Source organism: Pseudorca crassidens, chromosome 9, assembly GCF_039906515.1.
Source record: "Pseudorca crassidens isolate mPseCra1 chromosome 9, mPseCra1.hap1, whole genome shotgun sequence".
In the NCBI taxonomy this organism is placed as follows: domain Eukaryota; kingdom Metazoa; phylum Chordata; class Mammalia; order Artiodactyla; family Delphinidae; genus Pseudorca; species Pseudorca crassidens.
In genome coordinates, this window is record NC_090304.1 from 55,515,727 (window position 1) to 55,541,256 (window position 25,530).

A 25,530-nucleotide genomic window follows, 5' to 3' on the forward strand; every position below is an offset into this window, starting at 1 on the left:
GGCCCTGAATGGGCATCAGCTGTGGGATGTGTCTGCCCTCCCGCCTTCAGTCCCAAAGTGTCCCAGCCACAGCCAAAGCCAGTGAAATTTCAAACGAACAAGCAAAGAGCCACTGCTTTCATACTTCCTTGTTGAGTTGGTCCAGGAGGCAGAGAGCAAGCCATGCGGCAATTATGCAATCAGAAGGCTGCTCAGCCCTCATTAGGGTGTGAGATCCGCCCCACCTGTTAGAAAGAAGAAACCCAATGTTAAGTTTGAAGGAGTGTTGAACAAACAAATAGATCTGTTGTTTGGAGTAAGAGAGGGTTTTTTTTTTTCAGTGCAGTCCAACCAACGTTCACTGAGCATCTATTATGTCCTAGGCTTCATGATGTGGCTGAGGAGACGAAAATGAAAATTGAGCAAACTCTACTCAGTTATAAAATTATAGAATATTATTAGATCTGGAGGAAACATACGGCTCATCTACTTTTATGGATTTGGAAACTGAGGCCCCGAGAGGGAAATGACTTGCCTAAGGTCACTAATCAGTTTTGAGCTACTTTAAACAATTGTGTCAGCATTTTCTGTGTACAGAGCACTGTTTCAATTCAGTAAATTTTATTTATGACATGTGTGGTGCTAGGTGATCCAAAAAGAAGCTAGAGCTTATGGGTGCATCCTGTTCATTCAACAGATAAGGAAGCTGAGGCCCAGAAGGGGACCTCCCTAGGGTCCCGTAGTGAGTCTGTCATAGAGCTTTAATTAGGACCCTACAATTCCATCCCAACTTCAGAGCCCCCCTTCCAGTACTGAGTGCCACCTGCAGCTCACCCCTCCCCAGATGCCAGGTGGGCAGCTCCGCACTGGGTCTCTGTGCCATCTGCCAGCCAGGGCAGCCTGAGTCCTGGGGGAAAGGGTGCTGCTTCTCTGCAGGGTTCCTCCTCCTCGGGCATCCCCAGCCCTTGGGCTCCTCATCTTCATCCCCGCGCTAGCAAGGCCCCCCATTAACCAGTTCCTAAGTCCTCAGGCCCTGGTAATGGTAGCCTGCTTTGGAGTCTCTGGTGCAGGGGAGCCTCCCTGGGCTGGTGCCAGGGCTCCTGTGCTCAGGTCTTAACTCTGCCCGTGGCTTGCTGTGTGCAGTTAGACAATTTGCTTAGCTTCTCTGAACATCAATTTCTTCCCTTGTGAGAGTGGGGAAGATAGTCTCCACCTGTCCTGCATATACAGGGGGAGTTGTGAGCATTCCAGCTGTGAAGCCACTACCCAAACACAAGGTATTTTAAATGCATTCCTTTACTATTAGCTGGTACCAGATGAACTTGTGTTCTCTCCCAGGGCACACACTTAACGAGGGCTTTTGACACCTTTGTCACTGAACTTGGGTCCTTGGACTTTTTAATCAATAGAAATTGGTAAGAAGCCAGACAAGAAATTCAGGCAAGCTTTGCAGGGGCTCGTGCTGCTTTAGCACGAGGGAGTGAGAACAAGAAACAGGTGCCTTTGCTCACTCCCTGAGCGGGGGGCGGGCTGGTTCCTTAAATGAGATGAGGGCGGTGGCGGATTGGTGGGCCAGGCTGGGGGGTGGGGCGGCTTACGTGGTCAGCTCACTCTCTTGGTGGTGCTGTGTGCTGGGGTCACGGGCAGTTCCCTGCTTTTGCTCCCAGCAGCTCAGGAATGGCAGTCGGTTTGTGGCCTTTTTGTATCTTATTGTTCACAATTGCTGGTACCGCACATGCGTGTGGTTATTTTTAGTCCCTAAGTTTCTTTGTATTTTGTTGCTGGAGGAGACGTTTGTCCAGGTGCGAGCACTCCGGTAGAGGGTCCCAGGTCCCAGACTATCTCCCCTTCGTCCAAAAGACTGAAGCTGGCATTTCAGGGGTTGCGGTGGTTGAGCTGGCAAGGTGCCCCGCTCCCTCCCGGGGCCTGAGACTTCCTGCCCTCCGCTTTGGCCAGGCCGGGAAGAGGTGAGCTGTGAGGCTGGGGAGACGAGTTCCAGTGCTGGCTCTGCCCCTCGCTCTCTCTGGGACCGTGGGCAAGCTACTGTCCTCTACAGGCCCCAGAGTCCCCAGCTGTAACGTGGATGTTGTTGAACTAGGTGGCTTTTGAGGGTCTTCCTGGACCAGGCGTTGTGGCTTCGGGGAAGGGGTGAGTCTTGTCAGGGAGACGCTGCCGGAGCTGGCGAGGTGTGACCGCTCTTTGCCGCCGCCCAGGCTTCCTGGAGAAGAACCGGGACACCCTGCATGGAGACATCATCCAGCTGGTCCACTCCTCCAGGAACAAGTTCATCAAGCAGATCTTCCAGGCTGACGTCGCCATGGTAATGTCGGGGTGTGGTTTTCATTGGGCAGGAAGGGCCCCCAGAAGCCAGGCCGGTATCTAGATGCCCCCTTGTCTAGTGGCTTCAGCTGAGCTCCTCTGGCCATAGAGCAGGGGTGGTGCTTTGCTGTGGTTCCGGGAGGGGCTGGAGGGCCTCCAAGGTCCTCCTATCGGGTCCTCTTGTACTAATGAGGTAGAGTGGGTGGGGTGTAAGGCCCAGAGAAGGATCACGTGGGGTGCTGCGGAGCAGAGCTTGGTCAGGACTCGGTTTTCCATGGGGGGCCCCTCCCCCACCCTGACCTCCAGCAGCTAACAGGGAGCACCGGCAAAGAGGGGACGTCCGGCCTCCAGGACACAGACAGGTGTGGGTGTTCAGAGAAATGGGCCCAAACGGCATATTTGCACCAGCCCTGGACCCCAAACTGCGGGGGGCGGGGGAGAATTTCCCACCCTCGACATTTCCCACCCTCGACATTTCCTTTGGCCCTAGCGTGTTAGCCTGGACTCTGTAGTGGGCTCAAGCCAGATTCAAATCCCAACTCCACCACCTTCTCAATGGGTGGACTTGTTTCTTGCAGGATTTTATGCCTTTTTATCTCATATTTTCCTCCTGTCCCATGGCTTCCTGGAGAGTGCATGGAGGGGCTCGGGGTGGGGGGCAGAGCCGCTGCCCCCTCAGTGCCTGTCCTGCTGCCTGTGTTGCCCCCAGCCTCCCAGAAGCCCAGACCACTGCCCTGAGGGTTGTCCTCTCTCCCTGGTGGATTTTGCTCCCTGTTTTCTGACCCGCCACGTTCTCCTTGCCCCCCACCCCATCTCGCCGTGCACTGTGGTTCCTGTTGTAGTTTCTCTGTGGTTATTCATCGGGCACTCTCTGCCAGTCAGCGGCTTCTGCGAAGGTAAAAGACCCCAGCCCGGGGCCAGAGGATGGCGGGAGAGGCCTCAGCAGCCCTTGGGGCTGGGCTGTGTCCTCAGCCCCTGAGGCACTGAGGCTTGGGGAAAGGGCCCTTTTTTCTTTATTGTTTTGGAGTGTGCGTTTTTGTGGAGTGGTTTGTGGAGTGCTTTGATTTTTGTTTTCTGAGTTGTGTGGACTTCAGGCATCTCAGTTTCTTAAAGGAGGAAACTGAGCCCTAGAAAAAGAGGTGTGAGACCTGCCCAGTGTATCGGGGCAGGGCTGGGACTCGAACCCTTCTCTCCCAAGTTCTCTGCCTCCACGGAGTCTCTTGGAGGCATCAAGACCTGCTCCTTCCATCAGGCCCTACTAAGGGTTTCTACGTCCATGACTCAGTCAGATCCTCAGATTAACCTTGTAGATCAGGAGAGACAGGTGGTACTATTTTCTGAATTTGCAGATGGGGGACTGAAGCTCAGAGATGGAGTGTGGTTCACTCCCAGTCACAGCATCTGGGGGAGCTGGGACTAGAAGCCACTCCCTGCCCCCTGACCTCCTTAGGCCCTGGAACAGCATCCCTGGTGTGTCCTGACCACCAGCTGCAGGTCGTGCGTGGCTCCCAAGGCTCTTTGGGCCCCAAAGATGCTGGGTACCCTTAGCAGCAGCATAGCTCTGGCGTCCCTTCGCCTCCCTTTTCTCTTCTCAGCCCTCAGTTTCCTCTCTGCCTGATGCTGACATCCTCTCACACTCGCTCTTGACGCTGGGTCCCCCTTCCTTCCTGCATGTCTGGCATCCCCCTGCGGCCTGGTGCCTGCAGAGTTCTGGCACAAATCACAAAACCACTGGTAGTGCAGGGCCCCCAGCACATCAAGAGCAGGGAGGTCGTCTGGAAGGAGGCCTCTGTCCTCTGCCCACAGTCGGCCCCAGGCCAACACTGGCCCAGCCGGTCGATGGGATGAACGTAGGGCCACCACCAGAGAGGGGCCCAGGCGCCTGGAGCTCCAGCACCGGCAGTCCCCAGCATGAAGCCCACAAACTGCCGGTCGCAGTGTTGGTGACACAGGTGTGGCTCTGGACTCTCCCCCACTCTCTCCTGTCCTTCTGTAGACGCCAGCCCAGCCCCTACCAGGCCTACCCACTCGTCCTGGTCTTGGGCAGTCCCGGAAGACACTGAACCCATCTTTTCCTCCTACTTCTCTTTCCCAAGCCCGTGGAGGCATGTGAGGACCTCTCCATGAAGTTTCCTGTTCTAAGCCCCCTTCCCTGAACTCTGGGAATAGAACCCACTTGCTGAGGAAACGTGGAGAGGTCCAAGTGTGAGACTGTGAGGTGTCCAGAAGTGGCCCGCTCCCGAGGGAGTTTTTGGAGCACAGAATGAGAACATGGCAGTGACAGATTTGATACCAATTACATCTACTCTTCTGGCCCACTTAGGCATCCCCGTGAGTAATTACTATTGCCCCTACCTTACAGGTAAAGTAACTGGGGCCCAGAGAGGCCAAGGTCTTTGCTAGAAGTCACACAGCTGGTGACACACAGGGATTGGTTCCAGGTCTGTCTCAGGGAGGTGCAGGGACTTGGCCAAGGTCACGTACAAGTGAGGGCTACAGTGAGGCTTTCTTGCCCCTGCTCCTTTTCACTGTACTGTGCTACCTGCAAGCTTTGCCTCAAGGAAAGAAAAAAATACTTCGTAACTGTTGGAAACATGATAGCTCTGTTAAAGGAACGAGCAAATGGGCTTGGTGAAGTGTGGATGCTGAGTCAGTTTGTTGGATGACAGCGTACCAGCCGCAGAGTTCTCTTTAGGGTGAGGGCCCACGTCCTTCCAGTGATCTGACCTGTGTCCTGCGCAGGTCCCCAGCCCCTGAATTTCTACCCTTTTGACTCTTGTGTCTGCCTCCTCAGGGCGCCCCGGGCAGCCCCACCCCAATCGTTGCTACTGGAGGGAGCAGCAGAGCGGGGCGGCTCTTCCAGGGCGTGAACACCACCCCACCCCCAACCCCAGGCACATGACCCGGGCGCCCTGAGTCCACAGGACGCTGGTTCACTCCTTATGCAGGTGGCTCCTCCTGACAGTGACTTCCCAGCACCGATCACATCATGCTCAGGTGCCTGTGCCTCACATCCCCACCGAGGCATCATTTAACGCTGACCTTTGGACTTCTCACTTCTGCCTTTACCCCGTCCCTAGTTATCTGCAGATTATCCCAGAAAACAACAAATGTCGGAAAAGACGACCTTTCCCCTCAATGAAATAAAACCAAATCAGAAACCAGGTGGCCAGGGAAGTGAGAGCAGATCCTGAGATCATAGACCCCATTCACTCATTCCTTCCTTCCTTCCATCACAAATACCTACTGAATGCCTGTTATATGTCAGACAGCGTCATATGTGCTGGGGACACAGTAGTGAACAAAACAGAAAGAAACCTCTGTCCTCGTGGGGCTTGTGCTCTAGCAGAAGGAGGAAATAGTTAATAAGCAAATAAATAAGTGTATTACATAATTTTAGATGGTGACTTATGAGATGGGGAAAAATGAAGGCGGGAAGGGTGCTGGTGGTGGGGCTTTGCAGTTTTGAATAGGGGATCAGGAGAGGGCTTACTGAGAGGTTGGTGAGGAGGTGAAGAAGCCAGCCACGTGCTTTCTGGAGGAAAAGCATCGCAGGGAGAGGGAACAGCAACTGCAAACCCTAAGGTGCTTTTTAAGCCCCAACCTGCCCTGGGAAGAGCATGGAGGCAGGGGTGGCTGGAAGGGAGGGAATAAAGTGGTGGAGAGGCTGGAGGTAACTGGGACCAGGTCCTGTGGGGTGGGTTCTTACAAGGGACCTTGGCATTCATGCTGAGTGAACTGGGGAGCCACTGAGGATTTTGAGCTGGTTGGGGGAGGGCAGACATGACTGGATTTGTGTTTTAACAGCCTCACTATCACTGTGTCGATAGTGGAGTGGAGGGCGGTGTGGAGAGTGGGCAACAGAAACAGGGAGACCGGTTTGGAGGTTATTGCAATAACGAGAGAGCCATGCAGGCAGCTTGGACCAGGCTGACAGTGGAGGAAGTGGTAAGAAGGGGTCAGATTCTGGGTCCATTTTGGAGGTAGAGCCAATAAGATTTGCTGACATATTGGATATGAGAGAGGAGGAGTTGGGAATGGTTCCCAGATCTGTGGCTTGAGCAGTGGGACAATTTCTCGGAGTTCAGCACCACTTCAGTTCAGCAAAGTGTTGTTGATTGTTGCTGTTGCTGGGCCCTGGGGCACAGCAGTAAACTAGGCAGACCCGCCTGTTCTCACGGGGCTCACAGCTCAGCAGGGAAGACAGACAGAAAGTGGTTCCATAGTGCTGATCGAAACCGAAGAAGGGTGTGTCCTATGTGTATGTGTGTTGTTTGTGTGTATTGTGCATGTGTGCATGCTGTGTGTGCGGGTGTGCTCTGTGTGTATGTGTGTTTTGTGTGTGTGTCTGGTGTGTGTGTGCCGTGTGTATTTGTGGGTGGCGTGTGTGTATATGTGTGTCTGTGTGTACATTTGTGTGTTATGTGTCTGTGTGTCTATGTGTGCTGTGTGTGCCTGTGTGTGTGCTGTGTGTGCACACACGTGCTCCTGGCAAGGCCTCTAATGCAGGCTGTGTACAGCCCACCCTGGACAGCTTCCCCCCCAACTGGGGGTCACCCAGTGCTACTGCTGGATCAGGTTCTGGGGCAGACTTGGGGGCTGAAGACCTGACATTCACCCTACCCCAGTGCAGATACTCCTCAGCTTCTCTTGGCAAAATCCTAGAATGTGTTCCAGATAATACTAAAACAGAAAACATGGCAAATTTCAGAAGAGCAAGCATTTGCTGTTTCTTGGCAAGTTTCATTTCATTCCGGGGGCGTGTGGTCTAACTTTAGAAGGGGTTAAATGCCTCTCCCTCCCCCCATATCTCACACGTTGACATCTGCATCCTTGGGTTTTGGTGCTACAGGATATCAGATAAAATGATGACTCATTTAAAATATAAAATCTTACAATAATAATCAAATTCACTAATTAAAACATCCTCACCCCAAAGAAATTGCCAGGAAAACAATAACATCAAAATGCTTTGGAATCGAATGTTGTTTCTGTGTCCAATTTCTTGGTCTGAGAGGTTCTGCTTCCTGTTTGCTTGTTGCTCAGGTCCTCCCCCAGGACCCCAACTCATTTCCTAGTCTTCTGAGAGGGGGACCCCAACAGGGCAGGGAGGTGCAGGGGGCCGCTGGCCAGCTCACCCAGATGGTGGCTGGTGGAGCACGGGGCCCCTGGGCCTTGGTGCTGGACGCGGCCAGATGCCAGCTCGGGCCTTCTTAGGGGCTTATCTGGGTCTGCCCCGCCCCCCTGCTGCTGACCTGCTAATCCCACAGGGAGGGCAGAGGGTGTAGGTAGCACCGCCGCCCTCGCGGGCTGCTGTTTACTGAGACACTCTCACAGCCTGGTCAGCTAGATAGGTGGCACTATTCCCATTCAGGAGACAGGCTCAGTGTTGCTTAGTGACCTGCCTAAAATCACGGGACTCCGAGGTGGTGAGCCAGGGTTTGAATTTAGGTCTGTCTAACCCGTCTCTAGAGATGACCCCATCGTCCTGAGGCGACCAAGTCTGGTCACTCATTTATACTGGGAAGGGAGGGTGGAGACTCAGAGAGGGGCTGCGTCTTGCCCAGAGTCATCCAGCACACCAGGGCGTGTGCCGCGCTCCTGGGCCCAGGATCAGGGAGGCTTTCCAGAAGGGGGTGCGTCTGGGATCCAAGCTCCAGCGCAGACCAGGCGGGTCACAGGAAAACCCATGTGCCTGGCCAGCCTGCTTCCTTGGGCGGCTCTCCCTCAGGACCTTGACCAGCTGACCTCTCCTCTCCTGCTTCCCTTCCGGAGGGCTGGAGGGGTACGGGTCAGCCCCTCCCATCGCTGTGGTCCATCCCCCCAGGGCGCCGAGACCAGGAAGCGCTCACCCACGCTCAGCAGCCAGTTCAAGCGGTCCCTGGAGCTGCTGATGCGCACGCTGGGTGCCTGCCAGCCCTTCTTCGTGCGCTGCATCAAGCCCAACGAGTTCAAGAAGCCCATGGTGAGCAGCCCTGGCCTGGGAGGGGGCAAGGGGGAGCCAGATAGGGCCAGCCTGTGGGGTGGGAGGGGCTGCGCCATGTGAGACTTTGTGCTCTGTGGGGAACGGCAGGGCCCCTGAGGGGCTTAAAGAGCAAAGTTCCTATTTACTGGAGGCAGCAGGTGCCCTGGAGAGAGCCTGGACTCTGTAGTCGTGGGCTCGAGCCAGATTCAAATCCCAACTCCACCACCTTCTCACTGGGTGACTGTAGACAAGTCACTTCATTCTCTCGTGCCTCAGTTTCCTCACAGATGGAAATGGGACTGATCGTACCCACCTCCTGGGGGTATTCCATGCAATAACGCATGCAAACTGCCTGGCGCCTAGGAAGGCACTCAGTAAATGGCAGCTGTGTTTCTTGCTGCGGCCCTGACTTTGAAAGCCTTCTCTCCTTTGGTCCAGCCAATGACCACCTCCTCCTGGAAGCCTTCCTGGATTCCTTTGATTGGTTGGGAACATTTTCGTTTTTGGCTTTTCTGAATAACATCTGTTGAGCCCTTTCTGTGTGTCCGGAGCAGAATGGATTGTCTCTCCAGAGCCTCATTTAACCTTCCCAACAGCCCAGGAGGGAGGGACGTTTATGGCCCCATGTTCGAGATGTGGAAGCAGAGGCTCAGGGAGGTTGAGGGGCTTGAGGCTGCAGATCCAGGAGCCTGGGCCGCCCCTCCCTGGGAGCCCTCTCCTTCCCCAGCTCTGGGAGGTGTTGTTTACCACAAGCCTCTTCCCAGAGATAGGAGGGGAGGCCCAGGGGAAGCTGGGGCCTGAGGGTCTGGGGAGGGACGGAAGGCGGGAGGCCAGTACTGGGCCAGGGAAAGTGCCTGTAGGGAGAGGAAACAGGTGGCGGCAGCCAGCCTTCCGCATGCTAACTCTGTCCCCTGTCCCCTGCCTGGAAACGGTCCCCAGAGTGGGCTGGCCAGTCCCCCTGGGGATCGGGACGGGGTCTTCAGGGAGAGTCACAGAGGGCTCCAGTGGGCTCCCCTCTAAGGCAGGAGGTCCAGGGGACCGAGGCCAGGGCCCTGTAGTTGGGCACCATCTCTCTTGCTCTCAGATGCCTCTGGAACCTTCTTTGGGCTGACCTCAGCATCTGTGGCCTGGCCCTTGGCTGCAGGACCTCCTCCCTGGGCCTCCTGCCTCCTGCCCCCCACTTCCGTCCTCCTCCCCATTGCAGTGAGAGACATGGTTCTCAAACACAAATCTGACCCGGTCACCTTCTGCTTCCCTAGCCTGGTCTCTCAGGTCCTTCACAGCCCATCCAACAACCCTGCTGCTATCACAAAAATGACTTTGTGCCAATTAGAAAAATGTATCTCTTTCTTAAGGAAGGTACTTTGCTGTCAGCAGCCAGAAAGCTGTCTGAAAAACTATCAATCTAAGATGGCTATAATATGAAGGGCGACCCCTGGGGTTATACAAGGCACCCACCACCTGCACAGCCATAATCCTGGCATAGATTAGCCTCCTCAGTCCCCATAAAATCCCCCAACACGTCCTGTGCTTTCAGGCTTGCTCACCTTTGCCTGAGCTAGCTCCTCCAGCACCCTCTCTCCTGTCAGGGTCAGAGCAAAGGTCCTCCACGAAGCCCCCTCGAGAGGTCCCAAGGGGAATTAAGCTGTCTGTCCCCTGTGCCCTCAAAGCACTCAGCTCACCCCACGTGAGGGCCTCATTCCATGCTGCTCCGTGGGGTTTGGACTGCAGAGCCACGTGTGGTCCCGCCTTTGCTCCTCATGTGCTGTGTGACCTTGGCCTCTCGGGGCCTTTGTCTGGGGCCAGGAAAATACAGAGCAGGGCTGGCCTCCCAGCGGGGGCCTCCAGCCCCGACGCCCTTGGCTCCTTGCTCGGCAGCTCTTCGACCGGCACCTGTGTGTGCGCCAGCTGCGGTACTCGGGCATGATGGAGACCATCCGAATCCGCCGAGCCGGCTATCCCATCCGCTACAGCTTCGTGGAGTTCGTGGAGCGGTACCGAGTCCTGCTGCCCGGCGTGAAGCCGGCCTACAAGCAGGTACGGAGCTGGGGGCATAGGCGGGCGGGTGGGTCCCAGCCCTGGGCTGGGCGAAGGTCCCTTGTTCTCATTGGAACAGTGTGCTGGGCGTGACATCCCCTCGGCCCCCTCAGGTATGGCTGGGAAAATTGGGGTCAGGCAGTGGAGTGCATCTGAGAGCTTCCATCGCCATGCTCGGCTGGTGTGGACTTCACACGTGTGGTGAGTGGGCCCTGGCTCTTAGCTGGAGGCAAGGGTTTTACAATCACCGGGCCGAGCGAAGGAGAAAAGCGAGTGTCAGAGACGGCAGGGCCCGGCTGCGACCACACACAGTTAGGGGCAGAGCTGGAGCAAGAGCCCCGCCTCCCAGCCTCGGGAGGGACACCAGGTGGCCTTTCCACGGGTGGGGCCACCCATTCTCTTATGTACCCCACAGGATGACCTTCAGGGGACATGTCAGCGCATGGCTGAGGCTGTGCTGGGCACCCACGATGACTGGCAGATCGGCAAAACCAAGATTTTTCTGAAAGTGAGCACGGCCTCTGAGTCCGGCTGCCTTGACGGGGCTGTGGGCTCCCCGTCACGGTGGGAACAGGTCCTAGGGGTGTGCTATAGAGGAGTTGCAGCACCGAATGGGGTCAGTGCTGGGCCTCTGTGACCCTCCTGCCCTGCAGCTGTGGCTGGTTGGAGCGGGTAGTGGAGGGGCAGTTGGCATTTGAGAGCATCTATGACCTGGAGGTGGGGTTGGAGCAGTGACCCCGGGTGAGGAAACCGAAGGCCAGAGGTGGGCTCATCAGGGAGGCCTGGGTTCAGTCCTGACCCTGTGGTTGTCTGTCCTGGGAATTTGGGCAGGTCACTGGCCGTTTCTGAGCCTCATTTTCCCATCTGTAAAATGGGATGTGCTTGTGGTAGGGGGCTGTTGAGTGTACCTTTGGTCCATTCCCTTTTTTCCTGCCAGGCGGGGCTCATGCTAGGCTGTGGTCAGCCGTGTGCTACTCACCTTGCTCTCTGGTGTCCCCGGGCCTGTTCCCGCGCTCCCCGAGCAGACACCTGGGGCCCTCTGGCTCCCACCACAGCTTGGGCAGGACTTTGGGGGCTGGGCGGTCAGGGAGGGGGCAGGGCTGGGAGCAGGAAGCTGGGCCGGGGGAGCTTGCTGGAGCTGGTGGAGACGGGACAGCTAGAGCAGGGACAGCGTGAGCGCTAGCTTCTCCATTTCCGTTTCTGCTGTTCTAGATTTCTGGCTGTCCTGGGTGATGGGGCAGGGCTCCTTCCTCTGCATAGGGTGGGCCCAGGCAGCCCAGGACAGCTGGGGAGAGGGAACGGGGGAGCCAGCCCTGCGCTGGAGGGAGTCCTGGGATCTAGTTTAATTCCTCCCTGGCTGAGGGGCCTGGGCTGGTGCCTTCGTATCTCTGAGCCTTCATCTCCTCATCGGAAAAATGTGTTGACTCTTCCCTGCCTGTGTGTCTCACAACTGCCACCTGGAGAACACGTTCCGTGGGCCAGGCCCCAGTGGGGGCTTTTTGTCCATCATCACTCATTTAGTCATCACAGCAGCCCGTGAGATAGAATTATTATGCCCGTTTCAGAGGCTTAGCACGTAGGGGTGAGGTGCGCATGGTCAGGCGCTACCCTGGAGTGGAGAGCAGGGCTTCCAGGCTGTGGTTCTGATGCCCAGCCCACATGGGTAAGGGAGGGAAGGCATGCGGCATGGCGGCATCTAGTCCCAGAGACGTCATTGTCCCCATCCTCCACATCCTCACTTTTCTGGGCTCTTCAGAAACCAGTAGTGGTTTCTAGACCCCAAACATCTGCTTCTCATTCGTTCCCTCCCTCGTTCACAAAGCCTTGGCTAAGCAGCCCCTCTGTGCCGGGCCCTGTCCCCAGCTGATGTGTCCTGCGATTATCTGATGCATGTTCCTCCCCCACCAGACTGAGACTCCCCAGGGCGGGGCCCAGGTCTGCCTGGTTCATTGCAGCCTCACCCTAGCACTTAGCACACGGCTGGCACATGGAGATATTTGATTCATGTATTGAATGAACCATGAGTTTTGTCCAACTGGAGTGAGGGTTAGGGGCTCAGGGGTGAGAAGGAGAGGGGGCTGGAGAAGTGGGCAGGGCCTGATGGTAGAGGACCCGGGTGCCAGGGGAGGAGACCAGGCTTGACCCCGGGAGACAGTGGGGTATCTCTGTGAGATCTGTCCTTGAGGGAAGGCCAGAGGGGGAGCGACAGAGGACAGGAGACTGGTTAGGAGGCTGTTTCTAAGATCCTGGAGAGAAACGATGGTGGCCTGGCCCAGGCCAGGGGCTGATGTGACAGAGACACCTAGAAGAGCTGGGACTGGGGTAGAGATGGCCATAGGATGAAGCCAGTGTGTGTGCGTGTTGGGCCCCCGACTCCATGCAGTCAAATTAGGCGCCCCCTGCTCCCTTTGTCCCTCCCAGGCCTCTGGCACCCACCACGACAGTACCTGTCTGTACTTGCGGCTGTGAGAGGCTGCCCCATGGGGCCAGGGCAGGGTTGGGAGCCTTTGGGGCCCAAATGAGCCCTAGGCCTGGGCTCTGAGTGAAGGAAGAGGGGGCCCACCTGGGGCGGCCTCAGCTCTGGGACTGGAGAGGTTGGTAGGGGCGCCGCTCAGGAGCTCTGCCCTCCAGGACCACCATGACATGCTGCTGGAGGTGGAACGGGACAAGGCCATCACTGACAGAGTCATCCTCCTCCAGAAGGTCATCCGGGGCTTCAAAGACAGGTTCGTACCTGGACCAGCTCTTCCCCACCTCAGCCCGCATGTGTGTGTGTGTGTGTGCGTGTGCCTGGCTCACCTCCGCTCCTCCCACGTGAACACGGAATAAACACCCACGTGCACACACAGAAACATGCACACACGTGCACAGCATGCCCACAGGGTCATGAGAACAGGGTTGAACACTCAGACACGTGGACCCATCTGTGCCCCCGTGCCCAGTAACACAGTACCCCCACCTACACACAGGCTTGCACACGTGGGTACGTAAGGCACACAAGTGGACCCTCTGTTGGTCTCAGATGCCCGATGAAATTTCCCAAAGAGGAAATTTGAGATTTTGTGAGTGACAAAGTGTGTCCCATATTCCATGTAAGGGGCATGTGTACAGCTGTGTCAGTTCTCAGATGGGCAGGGCTGACTCTGGAGTGTGATTCAGCTCCACAAAAATCCCACAGCCTGCATCTTTTGCAGTTCATCTGGTCACTCTCTTCCTCTATCCGTCCACCTACTTGTCCATCTGTCTGTCCATCTGTCCAGCCATCCTTTGTCCATCCATCCACCTGTCTGTCCATCAACTTGTCCCTCGTCCCACGGCTGTGCCCTCGTTTGTGCGTGTATCCAGGAATTGGCTTGCTGGCTCACCCACACTGACGTAGCCATCCTTCACTCCTCCCTTATTTATTTCTACGTTCAGGAGACACCTGCTGTTTGATGTGTGGTCTCTTGTCCTCCATCAGGTTGAAGGTGACTGTCGGCCTATAGAAGCTGCCTAGTGTACACAGGGAAAAGCATGGCGCTCAGTCAGTCAGAAGACGAGGGCTCCGGCCCCAACCTCATCAAGTCTCAGTTTCCTCACCTATAAAATGAGGGAGTTAGGTACTCAGTAATAAGTGATGTTTACAGTTTTCAAAGTGTTTAATCTTTGTTTACTGACTACTCATACATTTATTCATGAGTAACCTTCTGAATGTCCACCTTACTGGGTTTATGTGACGAGGCTGTGAGGTAGGCAGGGCAGGTATTCTGCGTGTTTTACAGATAAGGAAGCTGGGGTGCAGAGAAGTTATATGCCTTTGCCCAAGGTCATGGAGCCAAGGAGACGCAGAGCTGGGACTCAGCCCTGCTCTCCTAATTCCAAGCCCCGCCCCCCGGACCCTGGCAGAGGCCCTCCTGCATCACACTGCTGTTTTAGGTCCAACTTCCTGAAGCTGAAGAGCGCTGCCACGCTGATCCAGAGGCACTGGCGGGGCCACAACTGCAGGAAGAACTACGGGCTGGTGAGCCTCCTCGAGGGAGCTGCTTGTTGCCTCACGAAGCCTTTGAACCTGGCCCTGTTGCCATAGCAGCAGGACTTACCTGTTTGCGGGGCCTGGCTGACCTCTTGCCACCCTACCAGCCCCTACCCTTCCTCCAGCCCAAAGTCCGAGTCTGGTTTTGCAGCTCTCCCCATCTGGTCAGCAATGCTTGTGCTTTTCTTCTGGAATGTTTTGGTGGGTGATGAACACCTGGGTTATTAAACACCTCAGAGGGGGCCGGGAACGGGTGTGTCCCATGGACCCCTGTGAAGGAACTGGCCTTGGGGCTGGGGAGGTGGACAGGAAGGAGGCCCACTCCTGGTCTGAGGATGGGAGTCTCCTGGGGGGACCACATCACAGGGGAAGCCAAGGCCACTCCCTGGGCAACTTTGGTCTGAGAGGAGACAGCTGGGCCTTCGGGGAATGCAGGTTGGAGAGTGGAGCCCGGGGCAGTGACCTCCACTGGGCAGGGTTGGTCTGGAATCAGGGCCCTGGTTCTCAGCAGGCGGCCATCCTTGCAGATGCGGTTGGGCTTCTTGCGGCTGCAAGCCCTGCACCGCTCCCGGAAGCTGCACCAGCAGTACTGCCTGGCCCGCCGGCGCATCATCGGGTTCCAGGCCCGCTGCCGCGCCTACCTGGTGCGCAGGGCTTTCCGTCATCGCCTCTGGGCTGTGATCACCGTGCAGGCCTACGCCCGGGGCATGATCGCCCGCAGGCTGCACCGGCGCCTCAGGGCTGAGGTAAGGGTCCCAGGCCCACAGTGGCCACAGCTCTGAGCCCTGTGAGAGCTGTGTCCTCCGAGGGGTGCTCTTCCACCTCAGGCAGACACATCGCCCCCACGTGTGGCCTGAGCCTGTCGGGGGGTGCGGATGTAGGGCTCTACCTCTTTGGAGGCATGCACAAGACTGGCTCCCTCATTTCCCTCTTTCCAGCCAGGGGCAGGGCAGGGGCCCAGTCCCTGTTGTGACTCTTTGGGAGGCCAAGGCGAACCTGCTGTGGCTTTGGGATCAGCGGTGCCCCCAACCCGCTGTGGCACCTGGAGGGTTTCTCATGTGCCTCAGTTTCCCTCTACCAAATTATTTGGCAAAGTCATTCCCAGTCCCAGAACTCAGCCGGGGTGGGGTGGGGTCGAGCTGGCGGGAAGCACCGTGAGGGTCACACACGGTTTGGTGCGCACCCTGCCGCCCCCTCCCCCAGTACCTGCGGCGCCTGGAGGCTGAGAAAATGCGGCTGGCGGAGGAGCAGAAGCTCCGGAAGGAGATGAGCGCCAAGAAGGCCAAGGAGGAGGCTGAACGCAAGCATCAGGTGAGCTGGGGATGTGCCGACTCCTTAGACATCCATTCACTGGTTCAGCAGCCCTCAGCCAACACCGGCTGTCCAGCCTCTGTCCACGCGACCTTCCTTCATGCGCTGGGTGCCTGTTCTGTGCCAGGCCAGAGGGCTGTGGCTCCAGGGCGAGCGGGTCCAGGCCCTCAGCTGTGTTGTGACAGGATAAACAGCCTGAGCCGGGGTGGGAGCCCCCAGCCATGTGTAGCTACAGAGCACTCGAAAGGGCAAAGCACTGTCAGTGCAAAATACAGACTTGATTCCTTTTTCTTTTTTTTCTTTTTGGCCACGCAGTGAGGCTTGTGGGATCTTAGTTCCCCGACCAGGGATCGAACCCGGGCCCACGGCACTGAAAGCACCAAGTCCTAACCACTGGATTTCCAGGGAATTCCCAATTACACACTAGATTTTGAAGACTCAGTAAAAAAAAAAAAAAAAAAAAAAGGAATATAAAATATCTCAGTACTATTTTTTAATATTAATTACATGTCAAGATAATACTTTGGAAATATTGGGTTAAATGAAATACATTATTAAAGTTGATCTAACCTATTTTTTGAAAAACTATTTTGAATGTAGCCACTACGTATGTGGCTTGCATTATATTTCTATTGGACAGTGGTGGTCTAGAGCCTATACCCAGTGGCTCTTGGATTTGGGGGTTGGTGTGGTCCCCTTCGGGTGGGGAGAACTGAGCAGGCTTCCTGGAGGAGGTGGTCCCAGCTGAGCCTCGAGGCAGGCAGGCGACGTTACTGTCTGAGCTTGTTGTGAGCTGTCTCTGGCTCAGCACCGGGCATCTGTCTGCACTGAGCTGTGAGGGATGAGCTGGTGTGTCCCAGGGTGGAGAGGCCCGAGGCTCTGTCCTTCCCAGCGGTCAGGAGGGCCCCGAGGAGGTTGGGACTCTGGCCTGGCTGCTGCAGGGGCTCCAGTGGGCTCCCCACGGGGGGCTTGCTCCCTGACGCTGCATCACCCCCACCTCGCAGGAGCGCCTGGCCCAGCTGGCCCGTGAGGACGCAGAGCGGGAGTTGAAGGAGAAGGAGGAGTCTCGGCGGAAGAAGGAGCTCCTGGAGCAGATGGAGAGGGCCCGCCACGAGCCCATCAATCACTCGGACATGGTGGACAAGATGTTTGGCTTCCTGGGGACTTCGGGCAGCCTGCCAGGCCAGGAGGGCCAGGCACCTAGTGGCTTCGAGGTACCAAGCTGGGGAAGGGGCTGGAACAGGCCCCAGTGTGGCGCTGTCCCTCCTCTTGCACCCCTCTGTGTTAAAGTCCACGTGGTCCTCTCTGAGCAGAAGGCAGCTGTGATGACGTGGGACGGGGCTGCAGTCCCAGGCCCTGTCCAGCCACCAGCCTGCCCTATGACCTTGGGCCAATCACTGTTCCCCTCCAGGGCCATTCACAAACCTTTATTCATTCAGTGTTGAGGATCTACCTTGCACTAGGCTCTGTCTGGGGAGTGAACAGGATGAACAGCACCCTACACTTCTGGAGGAAGAGCTGGCCCTACAGGGACAGGCTGGGGGACTGCAGCCCAGCCCCATTTGCCCCTATGGCAGGGAACCCTTTTTGTCTCCCCAGGACCTGGAGCGCGGGCGGAGGGAGATGGTGGAGGAAGACCTGGATGCGGCCCTGCCCCTGCCTGATGAGGATGAGGAAGACCTCTCTGATTATAAATTCGCCAAGTTCGCTGCCACTTACTTCCAGGGCACGACCACGCACACCTACACCCGGCGGCCGCTGAAGCAGCCACTGCTGTACCACGACGATGAGGGCGACCAGCTGGTGAGGGCTGGGGCTGTCTGTGCTGGCAGCGCGGGTGCCGAGGGGCTGGGGCCCAGCTGTGCAGGGACCAGGGCTGACCTCATCCCGCACCCAGCCTGCGGCCGGGCCACAGGGCAAGGCCCTGAGGAACGCCCACAAGGCACTCAGCTCAGTGGTCCTCCTCCGGTTGGCGGGAGTGGGGTTCCCCATCCTCTCCCCCACCCCTGGGTCATTTTGACGGCTTCAGCCGCATCCTGCGCTCAGGCTTTCTGACTGGCCTGGGTCTGTCCCCAGGCGGCCCTGGCGGTCTGGATCACTGTCCTCCGGTTCATGGGGGACCTCCCTGAGCCCAAGTACCACACGGCCATGAGTGACGGCAGTGAGAAGATTCCCGTGATGACCAAGATTTATGAGACTCTGGGCAAGAAAACATACAAGAGGGAGCTTCAGGCCCTGCAGGGCGAGGGCGAGGTGAGTCGCAGGTGCCCTCTGGCCAGGGTCCCTTCCAGGCCACCCCCAGCCTTAAGGTCCCCAGCAGAAGGAGCACCCCAAAATTTGCCTCTGCCTCACCTCCCTGACCCCTGCCCTCCTCTGTCTACTCCTGGGAACGATTAGTGTGAGCTTGATATAAACTGTAAAGTGCTGACCACGATTGAGGCCACGTGGCAGGGCAGACAGGCTTTGCAGTCAGAGCCAGCTTCAATTTTGACTTGCTGGGAGGCGGTGGGTGGGTTACTACGCTTTTCAGTCTCAGTTTTCCCATTTGTCACTGGGCTGATGGGCTGGGGTGATACACGTTAGTGTGGAGGTGAGACAATTCTAACCACATTGTCAACTGCTCTTGTCATTACTTTCGGTCCAGTGGTTTGACTCTGACCCCTGTTTGTCCGGCAGGCCCAGCTCCCTGAGGGGCAGAAGAAGAGCAGCGTGAGGCACAAACTGGTGCACTTGACCTTGAAGAAGAAGTCCAAACTGACAGAGGAGGTCAGAAAAGACCCTGCACGGCCTTGGTGGCCCAGGCTGGGGCAAGGCTGGGCTTGGGACCAACAGGGACGGGAGTGGAGTGGATACTGCCTGTCCTCAGGGGACCAGGGTGGCCAGCAGGACAGCGTTGGATGTGATCAGGCAGACAGGATGCAAGGAAGAGGGCGCTGTTCTCAGGCTGGGGTCGGTCAGGGAGGCTTCCTGGAAGATGGGCCACGAGAGCTGGGGAGGGCTGGAGTGGCAGATGGTGAGAGGGAGGACATGCCAGGGCATGGACCCGATGCTTTTGATCCAGGGACTTTTTTTTTTTTGCGGTACGCGGGCCTCTCACTGTTGTGGCCTCTCCCGTTGTGGAGCACAGGCTCCGGACACGCAGGCCCAGCGGCCATGACCCAAGGGCCCAGCCGCTCCGTGGCATGTGGGATCTTCCCGGACCGGGGCACGAACCCGTGTCCCCTGCATCAGCAGGCGGACTCTCAACCACTGCGCCACCGGGGAAGCCCTGATCCAGGGGCCTTTTAGTCGATGAGAATTTTCTGTGGGATAACAGTGCCCATGGGGCACTAACACTATTAGTTTGTTTGTCATTCATTTAGTCACCTTGTGTTTTCTGAGCACCGTCCTGGCCCATTGCTCCAGGAATGTCCAGGCTGGGAGGGCCGACAGACACAAACTAAGGCATTCATGGTGCAGAGGGACTGGTTCCTCCATGCCCCTGCTTTTGTGCACACCAGTCCCTCTGCCTAAACTTCCTCCTTCCTCTTCTGTGCCTGGGGGGGTCACCTCCTCCAGGAAGCCTTCCCCTCTACAGCAGAGTCAGGCTGCTTCTCCTGGGCTTCCTCAGCCTGCTTTGTCTTTGTCCTCATTTTGTTCCCCATCTGAGGCTCCAATCCAGTCTTGTAGCTATGTTACCCCAGATCTGAGTCCCAGCTCCACTGCTCGGTATCCAAGGCACCCAGGGAAGAAAATGCCTGCTAGTGGCTTCCTGGAATGATGGAGTGAGATGATGGCCGTGGGTGCTCAGCAGACATGAGGACTGCCTGCAGGGGCGTGCTCCCGCCACTCACCCTGTCTCTGGGCAGAGCGCGGGGCTGGCGTTGTGGCACATGTGGAACCAGAGAGGAAAAGCCCATCTATAAGAACCCAGGCCCAAGGCTATTCACACAGGAGCCAGGGAGTTAATGACAGGTGATGGTGGCCGGGTGTTTGGAACCCAGGTGTACTCTGGGTGTCGGAGTGGTGCGTGGCCCACCTCAGAGAGAGAGGGATCCCATCAGGAGTCAGAGGAGCCCCTGGCCTGGATGAGGGGACTTCCCTGGGGCAGGGCTGGGGGTAGATGTCAAGGAGGCTGCAGAGGAGCCTTATCCCAGAAGCGCGTAGCCCCGGGCCAGGCATCCACCCAGCATCTGTTCTGCACGGGCGGGGCTATGACAGTGGTGGGGAGCCAGCTCTCTGGCTACTCCCAGGATTCTGCTCTCTGGGGGAGTGGGCAGACTCAGGGAAATAGCAGGGCCCCGGCCAAGCCTTGGTCAAGCCTTGCCCCGCCCTGTGGCCCAGGTGACCAAGAGGCTGCATGACGGAGAGTCCACGGTGCAGGGCAACAGCATGCTGGAGGACCGGCCCACCTCCAACCTGGAGAAGTTGCACTTCATCATTGGCAACGGCATCCTGCGGCCAGCGCTCCGGTCAGTGCCTGAGGGGCAGGGGCACAGGGAGGGGACAGCTATCGGGGAGGCATCCCGCACTTCCAGACCTGAAAGGCTTTTGCTGGCTGAGTGGTGGCTCTGTCACTTTAGCAACTGATTAAGCTAAGCAGGCCTGGGTTTAGCTCTGCTGCTAGCTGGTTGTGTGACCTTGGTAGAGTGATTTCAGCTCTGTAAGCTTCAGTTTCTTCATCTGTAAAGATGGAATAATAAAAGTACCTACCTTGTAGGCTTGTGGGCAGATAAAACTATGGAAAGTGTGACACAGGACCTACACAGTGGGCACTCGGTAAACGGTAGCTGTTGTTAGCATTATCTGACATGCATCTTCTGCTGTAACCCTATCCCTGCCGGCACCTGTGGTGACCCAGCCCAGGCCCGTGGTCAGGGTTACTGTGGTCAGAATGCCTGGGATCCTGCAAGTGGCTCCTTCCCCACACAGGCCCAGGAGAGGCCTTTGCTCAGGTCCCTGGGGTGTTGGGGAGGCGCTGCGATGATCCATGACTTTCCAGGAGCAATTACGGAATCAACTCGGCTGCATCAGCGGAGGGAAGGCAGATAGGGTTTCTCTGAGAACTCCATCTGCACGGGATGGCTGGTTAGGAGAGCTGATCCCATGAACTTGTGTGTGCTGGCTGGGAGGACAGCAGGATGGCCCGGGTGGGGAGGTCAAGTGTCATTTTCCCAGTGGGAGACATGAGGTCCAGAGAGGAAGAGGTTTGCCCAGGGGTCACTGGCCTCCCTTTCATTGCTCCTCGAGGCCAGTGACTACCTCGCTCGCCAGAGATGTAGCACTTGGGGCCGCCAGCCTCCAGGAAGAAAAGGTGGCTGCCCAAGGTATGTTTAAGGGCAAGAATTTGCCTCCCAGTTAGCTCACCATCAGACCTAAAGGGGTACTTCTAGAGAACACAGTGCCAGGAGCCCTGGACCGTTAGAAGCCTGGGGTGCCAACTCCCTGAGGGACCATGGCTAATCCCTCCCTCCTCCCGGCCTCCGTCTCCCTGTCCATGAATCGAACGGGATCAGGGGCTCCCAGCTATGGGTGACAGTTGTCACTGGTCTGTAGCAAGATGGGAAAAATAAGGATGTTTCTAAATTAGACTTATTTAAAGCACTGTTCTTTGTTCTGAGATTTTGCCCTTCCTACTTTTTGGATATTAAAATTACATTTGTTTTATAAAATGATTGTGATAGATAGTGGGCAGGTGCTGTGTGTGTGGTGTGTTTTAAATGTCCTTATTGTCTTGATAATAAGTTAGCGACGTCCACAATTTATTTTGAGGTTGCATTGGTCCATGAGCTCTCAAAATCGGGGAGCCACTGAATTAGATACCCGCCCTTCACAGAGGGAGGAGCAGCAGTTAGTGCCCCCTGGTGGTCACTCCCTCTTGGTGGGTCCCGCCCTTGGCCCTGGAGGGGGCATGCAGCATCTTCACAGCTGCAGCTAGGCTGGCATCGGCGGGGGTTTTACTGTGCTGGACACCGTGCCAGGTGCTGTATAATAAGCCTTGGCTCATTTTTCTTCACAGAAATCCTGTAAGGAAGGGGTGGTATCATTTCCCTTTAAAATGAAAACAAGACGAAAAACTACCTTCATTGCTTTAATCTGATTGCAGAAGTAAAGCATGGCCATTTAAATATTCAAATATTATAGCACTATATCAAGAGAACGTCATTCCATCCCCCAGAGAATCTCCCCAGCTGTCCTTCCTGTTTCTGCTCTGCCAGTTACCATTAGTAGAAATTGTACCTGCTGCCGTGTCTGTGGGCCAGGCTCCGAGGTGAGCTCACCTGCCCAGGCGGTGCAGCTTGGTGAGGGAGGAGGCACGTGGGGAGCCTGTGCTTCTCATCAAAGTGGTCACCAGTGACTGGGGCCACTGTGCCCAGGAGCAGGGTATGCACCGCCCTCTGGATCACGGGGCCCCGGCCGTGGACTCTGGACTGGAGTCAGGAACGTGCGTGCTTCACGCCTGATGAGCCTATCTCCTGCGGTAGCCGCAGAGCCCTGGGCTCAGCCTTCCCCACCTGGCCTCGCCTGCCTCCTCCCAGGTGGTCTCTGGCAGGTGGGAGAGCAAGCATCCTACCTGCTGCTGGGAGGGGTGGGGCTTTCCCTCTGAGGCAGTGCGTCTCCCGTCCTTGCCCCCCACCCCCGCCTGCCTAGGGATGAGATCTACTGCCAGATCAGCAAGCAGCTCACCCACAACCCCTCCAAGAGCAGCTACGCCCGGGGCTGGATCCTCGTGTCCCTCTGTGTGGGCTGCTTCGCCCCCTCTGAGAAGTTCGTTAAGGTAGGGGAGGCTTTTGGCCTCCGGGGGTGGGAAGGGGAGCCGCGCCCGGTGTCTGGGGTTGAGGGGCAGAGCACGGGGAGGAAACTCAGAGGGGCTTGGCAATGAGGCCCTGCCCGGGTCATCTCCTCCCAGGCCTCCCCACCTCCGCAGGCCCCCTCCTCCTGGGCACCCGCCACTGCGCCCCATCTCCTCAAAGCCCCATTTTCATTATGCGGATGCTGAACGTGACAACAGCGCCCCCTGGACCACATGCTGGTCTGAAGCACTTCCGTTCATCTCAGGCCCTTTCGTGACCTCCTTAGTGTCAGACCCTGGGTGCTGGGGACACAGAGGCAGAGCAGGTGACGGCTGGATCAACCCAGCTGGTCAGCGCTGCGCAGAGGGAGGGCTCAGGGAGGTGCGCCCTGGAGGAAGAGGAGCAGTTAAGCTGGGTGAAGGGGGTATGGTGTGTGGGGTGAGGCAGGAGGTGCAGCTGAGACTAGGCGGGGCCGGATCACGGTGGCCGTGCTGCCAAACGTGAGGGAGGTGGACTTGATCTGGAGGACAGTGGGGAGGCCTGGAAAGCCGAGGAGGGACGGGATGGATGGGCCTTGAGGAGCGGGTTCAGTGTGGGTGGAGGGACCAGAGGCAGGAGACCCGGTGAGGCTGCTCTGATGGTCTGGGGGTTACCGACCTGGGTCCTCTTTAATCGATAGAAGTTGATAAGAGGTCAGACAAGAAATTCAGGCAAGGCTTTACTGGGACTCATGCTGCTTTAGCACGAGGGAGTGAGAACAAGAAACAGGGGCCCTTGCTCACTCCCTGAGCGGGGGCGGGCTGGTCCCTTAAATGAGGTGAGGGCGGTGGCGGATTGGTGGGTCGGGCTGGAGGGGGGGGCTTAGGTGGTCTGCCCACCCCCTTGGTGGTGCTGTGTGCAGGAGTCATGGGCAGTTCCCTGCTTTTCTCCTGGCAGTTGGTTTGTGGCCTTTTTGTATCTTATTGTTCATAATTGCCCTGACTGCACATGTGTGCAGTTTTTAGTCCCTTTTGATTTCTTTGTATTTTATTGTTGGAGGAGACGTTTGTCCAGGTGCAAGCACTCCAGTAGAGGGTCCCAGGTCCCAGACTATCTCACAGGTGGGGAGGCCGAGGGAGGCTGGAGTGGGGCCCCCTCAGCTGGTCCTCTGTGCATAGTACCTGCGGAACTTCATCCACGGGGGACCACCTGGCTACGCCCCATACTGTGAGGAGCGGCTCCGGAGGACCTTCGTCAACGGGACACGGACACAGCCACCAAGCTGGCTGGAGCTGCAGGTGCGGCCCCCAGGCGTGTGTGTGTGTGTGTGTGTCGCCAGTGCACCCCAGTGCCCCAGAAACATTGCCTACTTTGGGATTCTGTGGTCATTCAAGCACCCACGCTCAAGTTCTGGAATTTCAGGGCTACTGGAACGGGAAAGCCCACAGTGGTGATGACTCCTATCTGCTGGCTTTATAGTCAAAGTGACTTGGGCAGGGGGTTTCCTCTGTGTCTCAGTGGCTTCATCTGCAACATGATAGTAAAGATATTCATTTCACAGGGTCTTGTGATGGTTACATGACAGGAGGGCGGAAGCCCCTGAACGTGGCAAAGCCCAACCACCCAGCCCTAGTGCCCCACCTCAGGGACCCTGAAGGTCCTTTCAGGGTGGGGAGCACAGCAGGGCTCCCCGGGCACCTGTGACCAGGGACAGGCAATGCGCCGTGGGATGCTGAGGTCCGAGGGCTCCAACCCCATAGGGAGCAGGGAGCCAGGAGCTCAGAGGCAGATGTTCTGAAGTGAAAGGATTCCCACAAAGCCTTGGATCACTTTCAGGCCACCAAGTCCAAGAAGCCCATCATGTTGCCTGTGACGTTCATGGACGGGACCACCAAGACCCTGTTGACAGACTCGGCAACCACGGCCAAGGAGCTCTGCAACGCGCTAGCCGACAAGACCTCGCTCAAGGACCGCTTCGGGTTCTCCCTCTACATCGCCCTGTTTGATAAGGTGAGGTTGGCCCTGATGCCCCTCCTCCTGGCGCCCCCAGGGCCACCCACCAGCTCCCACCCCAGTGCTGCCACCTACTGGCTCAGGTGCCCTTGCATGGTTGCTGACCTTCCAGGGCCTCAGTTTCCTCCCGTAAACCAGTGGTAACCCTGGTCCTGCCCCAACTCCTTAGGATCAGGGAGAGGTCCGAAGCACCTAAAGAGGAACCCAACAGCACACTGGTGATTGAAATCCAGGGCTCACTGCACTCGTATGTGTGCAGGTGGATTCAATCCTCTGCTGGTGACAGAAGAAGAACATGGCAGAGAGAGAGAGCCACTGGCTCGCTGATATAAAAAAAATGGGTTTTCCCATTTGCAAATGGGCATGTGATTCCTTATCAGGTTGCTATGGTAGTTCCTCTTCACTTGTTACCGACCAGCCAGAGTGTATGCCTCCCGGGGCACATCTGGGCTTGGAGTCTTCTCTGCTGAGCTGGCCCTGGGAGTGGGTGATTTTGCCTCCACACCCAGCATCACCACCCACAGCAGAGGTGACCCCCAGCCCTCACCCCAGCAGGTCCAGCGATAGGCACGTGTTGTCTGATGCCGTTTGCCTGGACTTTTCTCACCAACAGCTACCTCCCGTGTTTTCAGTGGCCATTTGTCCATCAGTTTCACCAAAGGCTTGTACTAGGAAATGGAAACTCCCACGTGGCTGGTCTGCCTCCTGGGTGACCTGGGCAAGCCCCTCCTCTCTCTGAGCCTTGGTTTTCCATCCGAATGAGAAGAGTTGGCACAGTCAGTAGCTCCTTGCGGTCCTTCCCAGCCTGCTCACCCTTCCACTGGGTGACCTCCAGCCCTGTGCCCGCAGGTGTCCTCCCTGGGCAGTGGCAGCGACCACGTCATGGACGCCATCTCCCAGTGTGAGCAGTATGCCAAGGAGCAGGGCGCCCAGGAGCGCAACGCCCCATGGAGGCTCTTCTTCCGCAAGGAGGTCTTCACTCCCTGGCACAACCCCTCAGAAGACAATGTGGCCACCAACCTCATCTACCAGCAGGTGGTGCGAGGGGTCAAGTTTGGGGAGTACAGGTGTGAGAAGGTGAGTGAGAGCTAATTTTCTGGCTGAGTTTGTTTGGTCAAGTCACCTGTGTGCTGAATTGGGCT

At 57.0% G+C, this 25,530-nt stretch overlaps 1 protein-coding gene across 1 annotated transcript in view; it reads left to right on the forward strand.

Annotated features, from left to right (window-relative positions):
- MYO7A (myosin VIIA) overlaps positions 1–25,530 on the forward strand; it is an 82,658-nt gene that overhangs the window by 15,129 nt on the left and 41,999 nt on the right. Inside the window, exons 12-29 of the mRNA XM_067750455.1 lie at positions 2,193–2,310; positions 6,206–6,268; positions 8,140–8,263; positions 10,142–10,288; positions 10,716–10,808; positions 12,932–13,026; positions 14,216–14,300; positions 14,840–15,058; positions 15,516–15,623; positions 16,628–16,837; positions 17,223–17,426; positions 17,700–17,876; positions 18,300–18,389; positions 19,947–20,074; positions 22,254–22,380; positions 23,554–23,673; positions 24,212–24,385; positions 25,238–25,465. Of these exons, the coding sequence (XP_067606556.1) occupies positions 2,193–2,310; positions 6,206–6,268; positions 8,140–8,263; positions 10,142–10,288; positions 10,716–10,808; positions 12,932–13,026; positions 14,216–14,300; positions 14,840–15,058; positions 15,516–15,623; positions 16,628–16,837; positions 17,223–17,426; positions 17,700–17,876; positions 18,300–18,389; positions 19,947–20,074; positions 22,254–22,380; positions 23,554–23,673; positions 24,212–24,385; positions 25,238–25,465 (2,510 nt within the window). The remainder of the gene's footprint in view (positions 1–2,192; positions 2,311–6,205; positions 6,269–8,139; positions 8,264–10,141; positions 10,289–10,715; positions 10,809–12,931; positions 13,027–14,215; positions 14,301–14,839; positions 15,059–15,515; positions 15,624–16,627; positions 16,838–17,222; positions 17,427–17,699; positions 17,877–18,299; positions 18,390–19,946; positions 20,075–22,253; positions 22,381–23,553; positions 23,674–24,211; positions 24,386–25,237; positions 25,466–25,530) is intronic.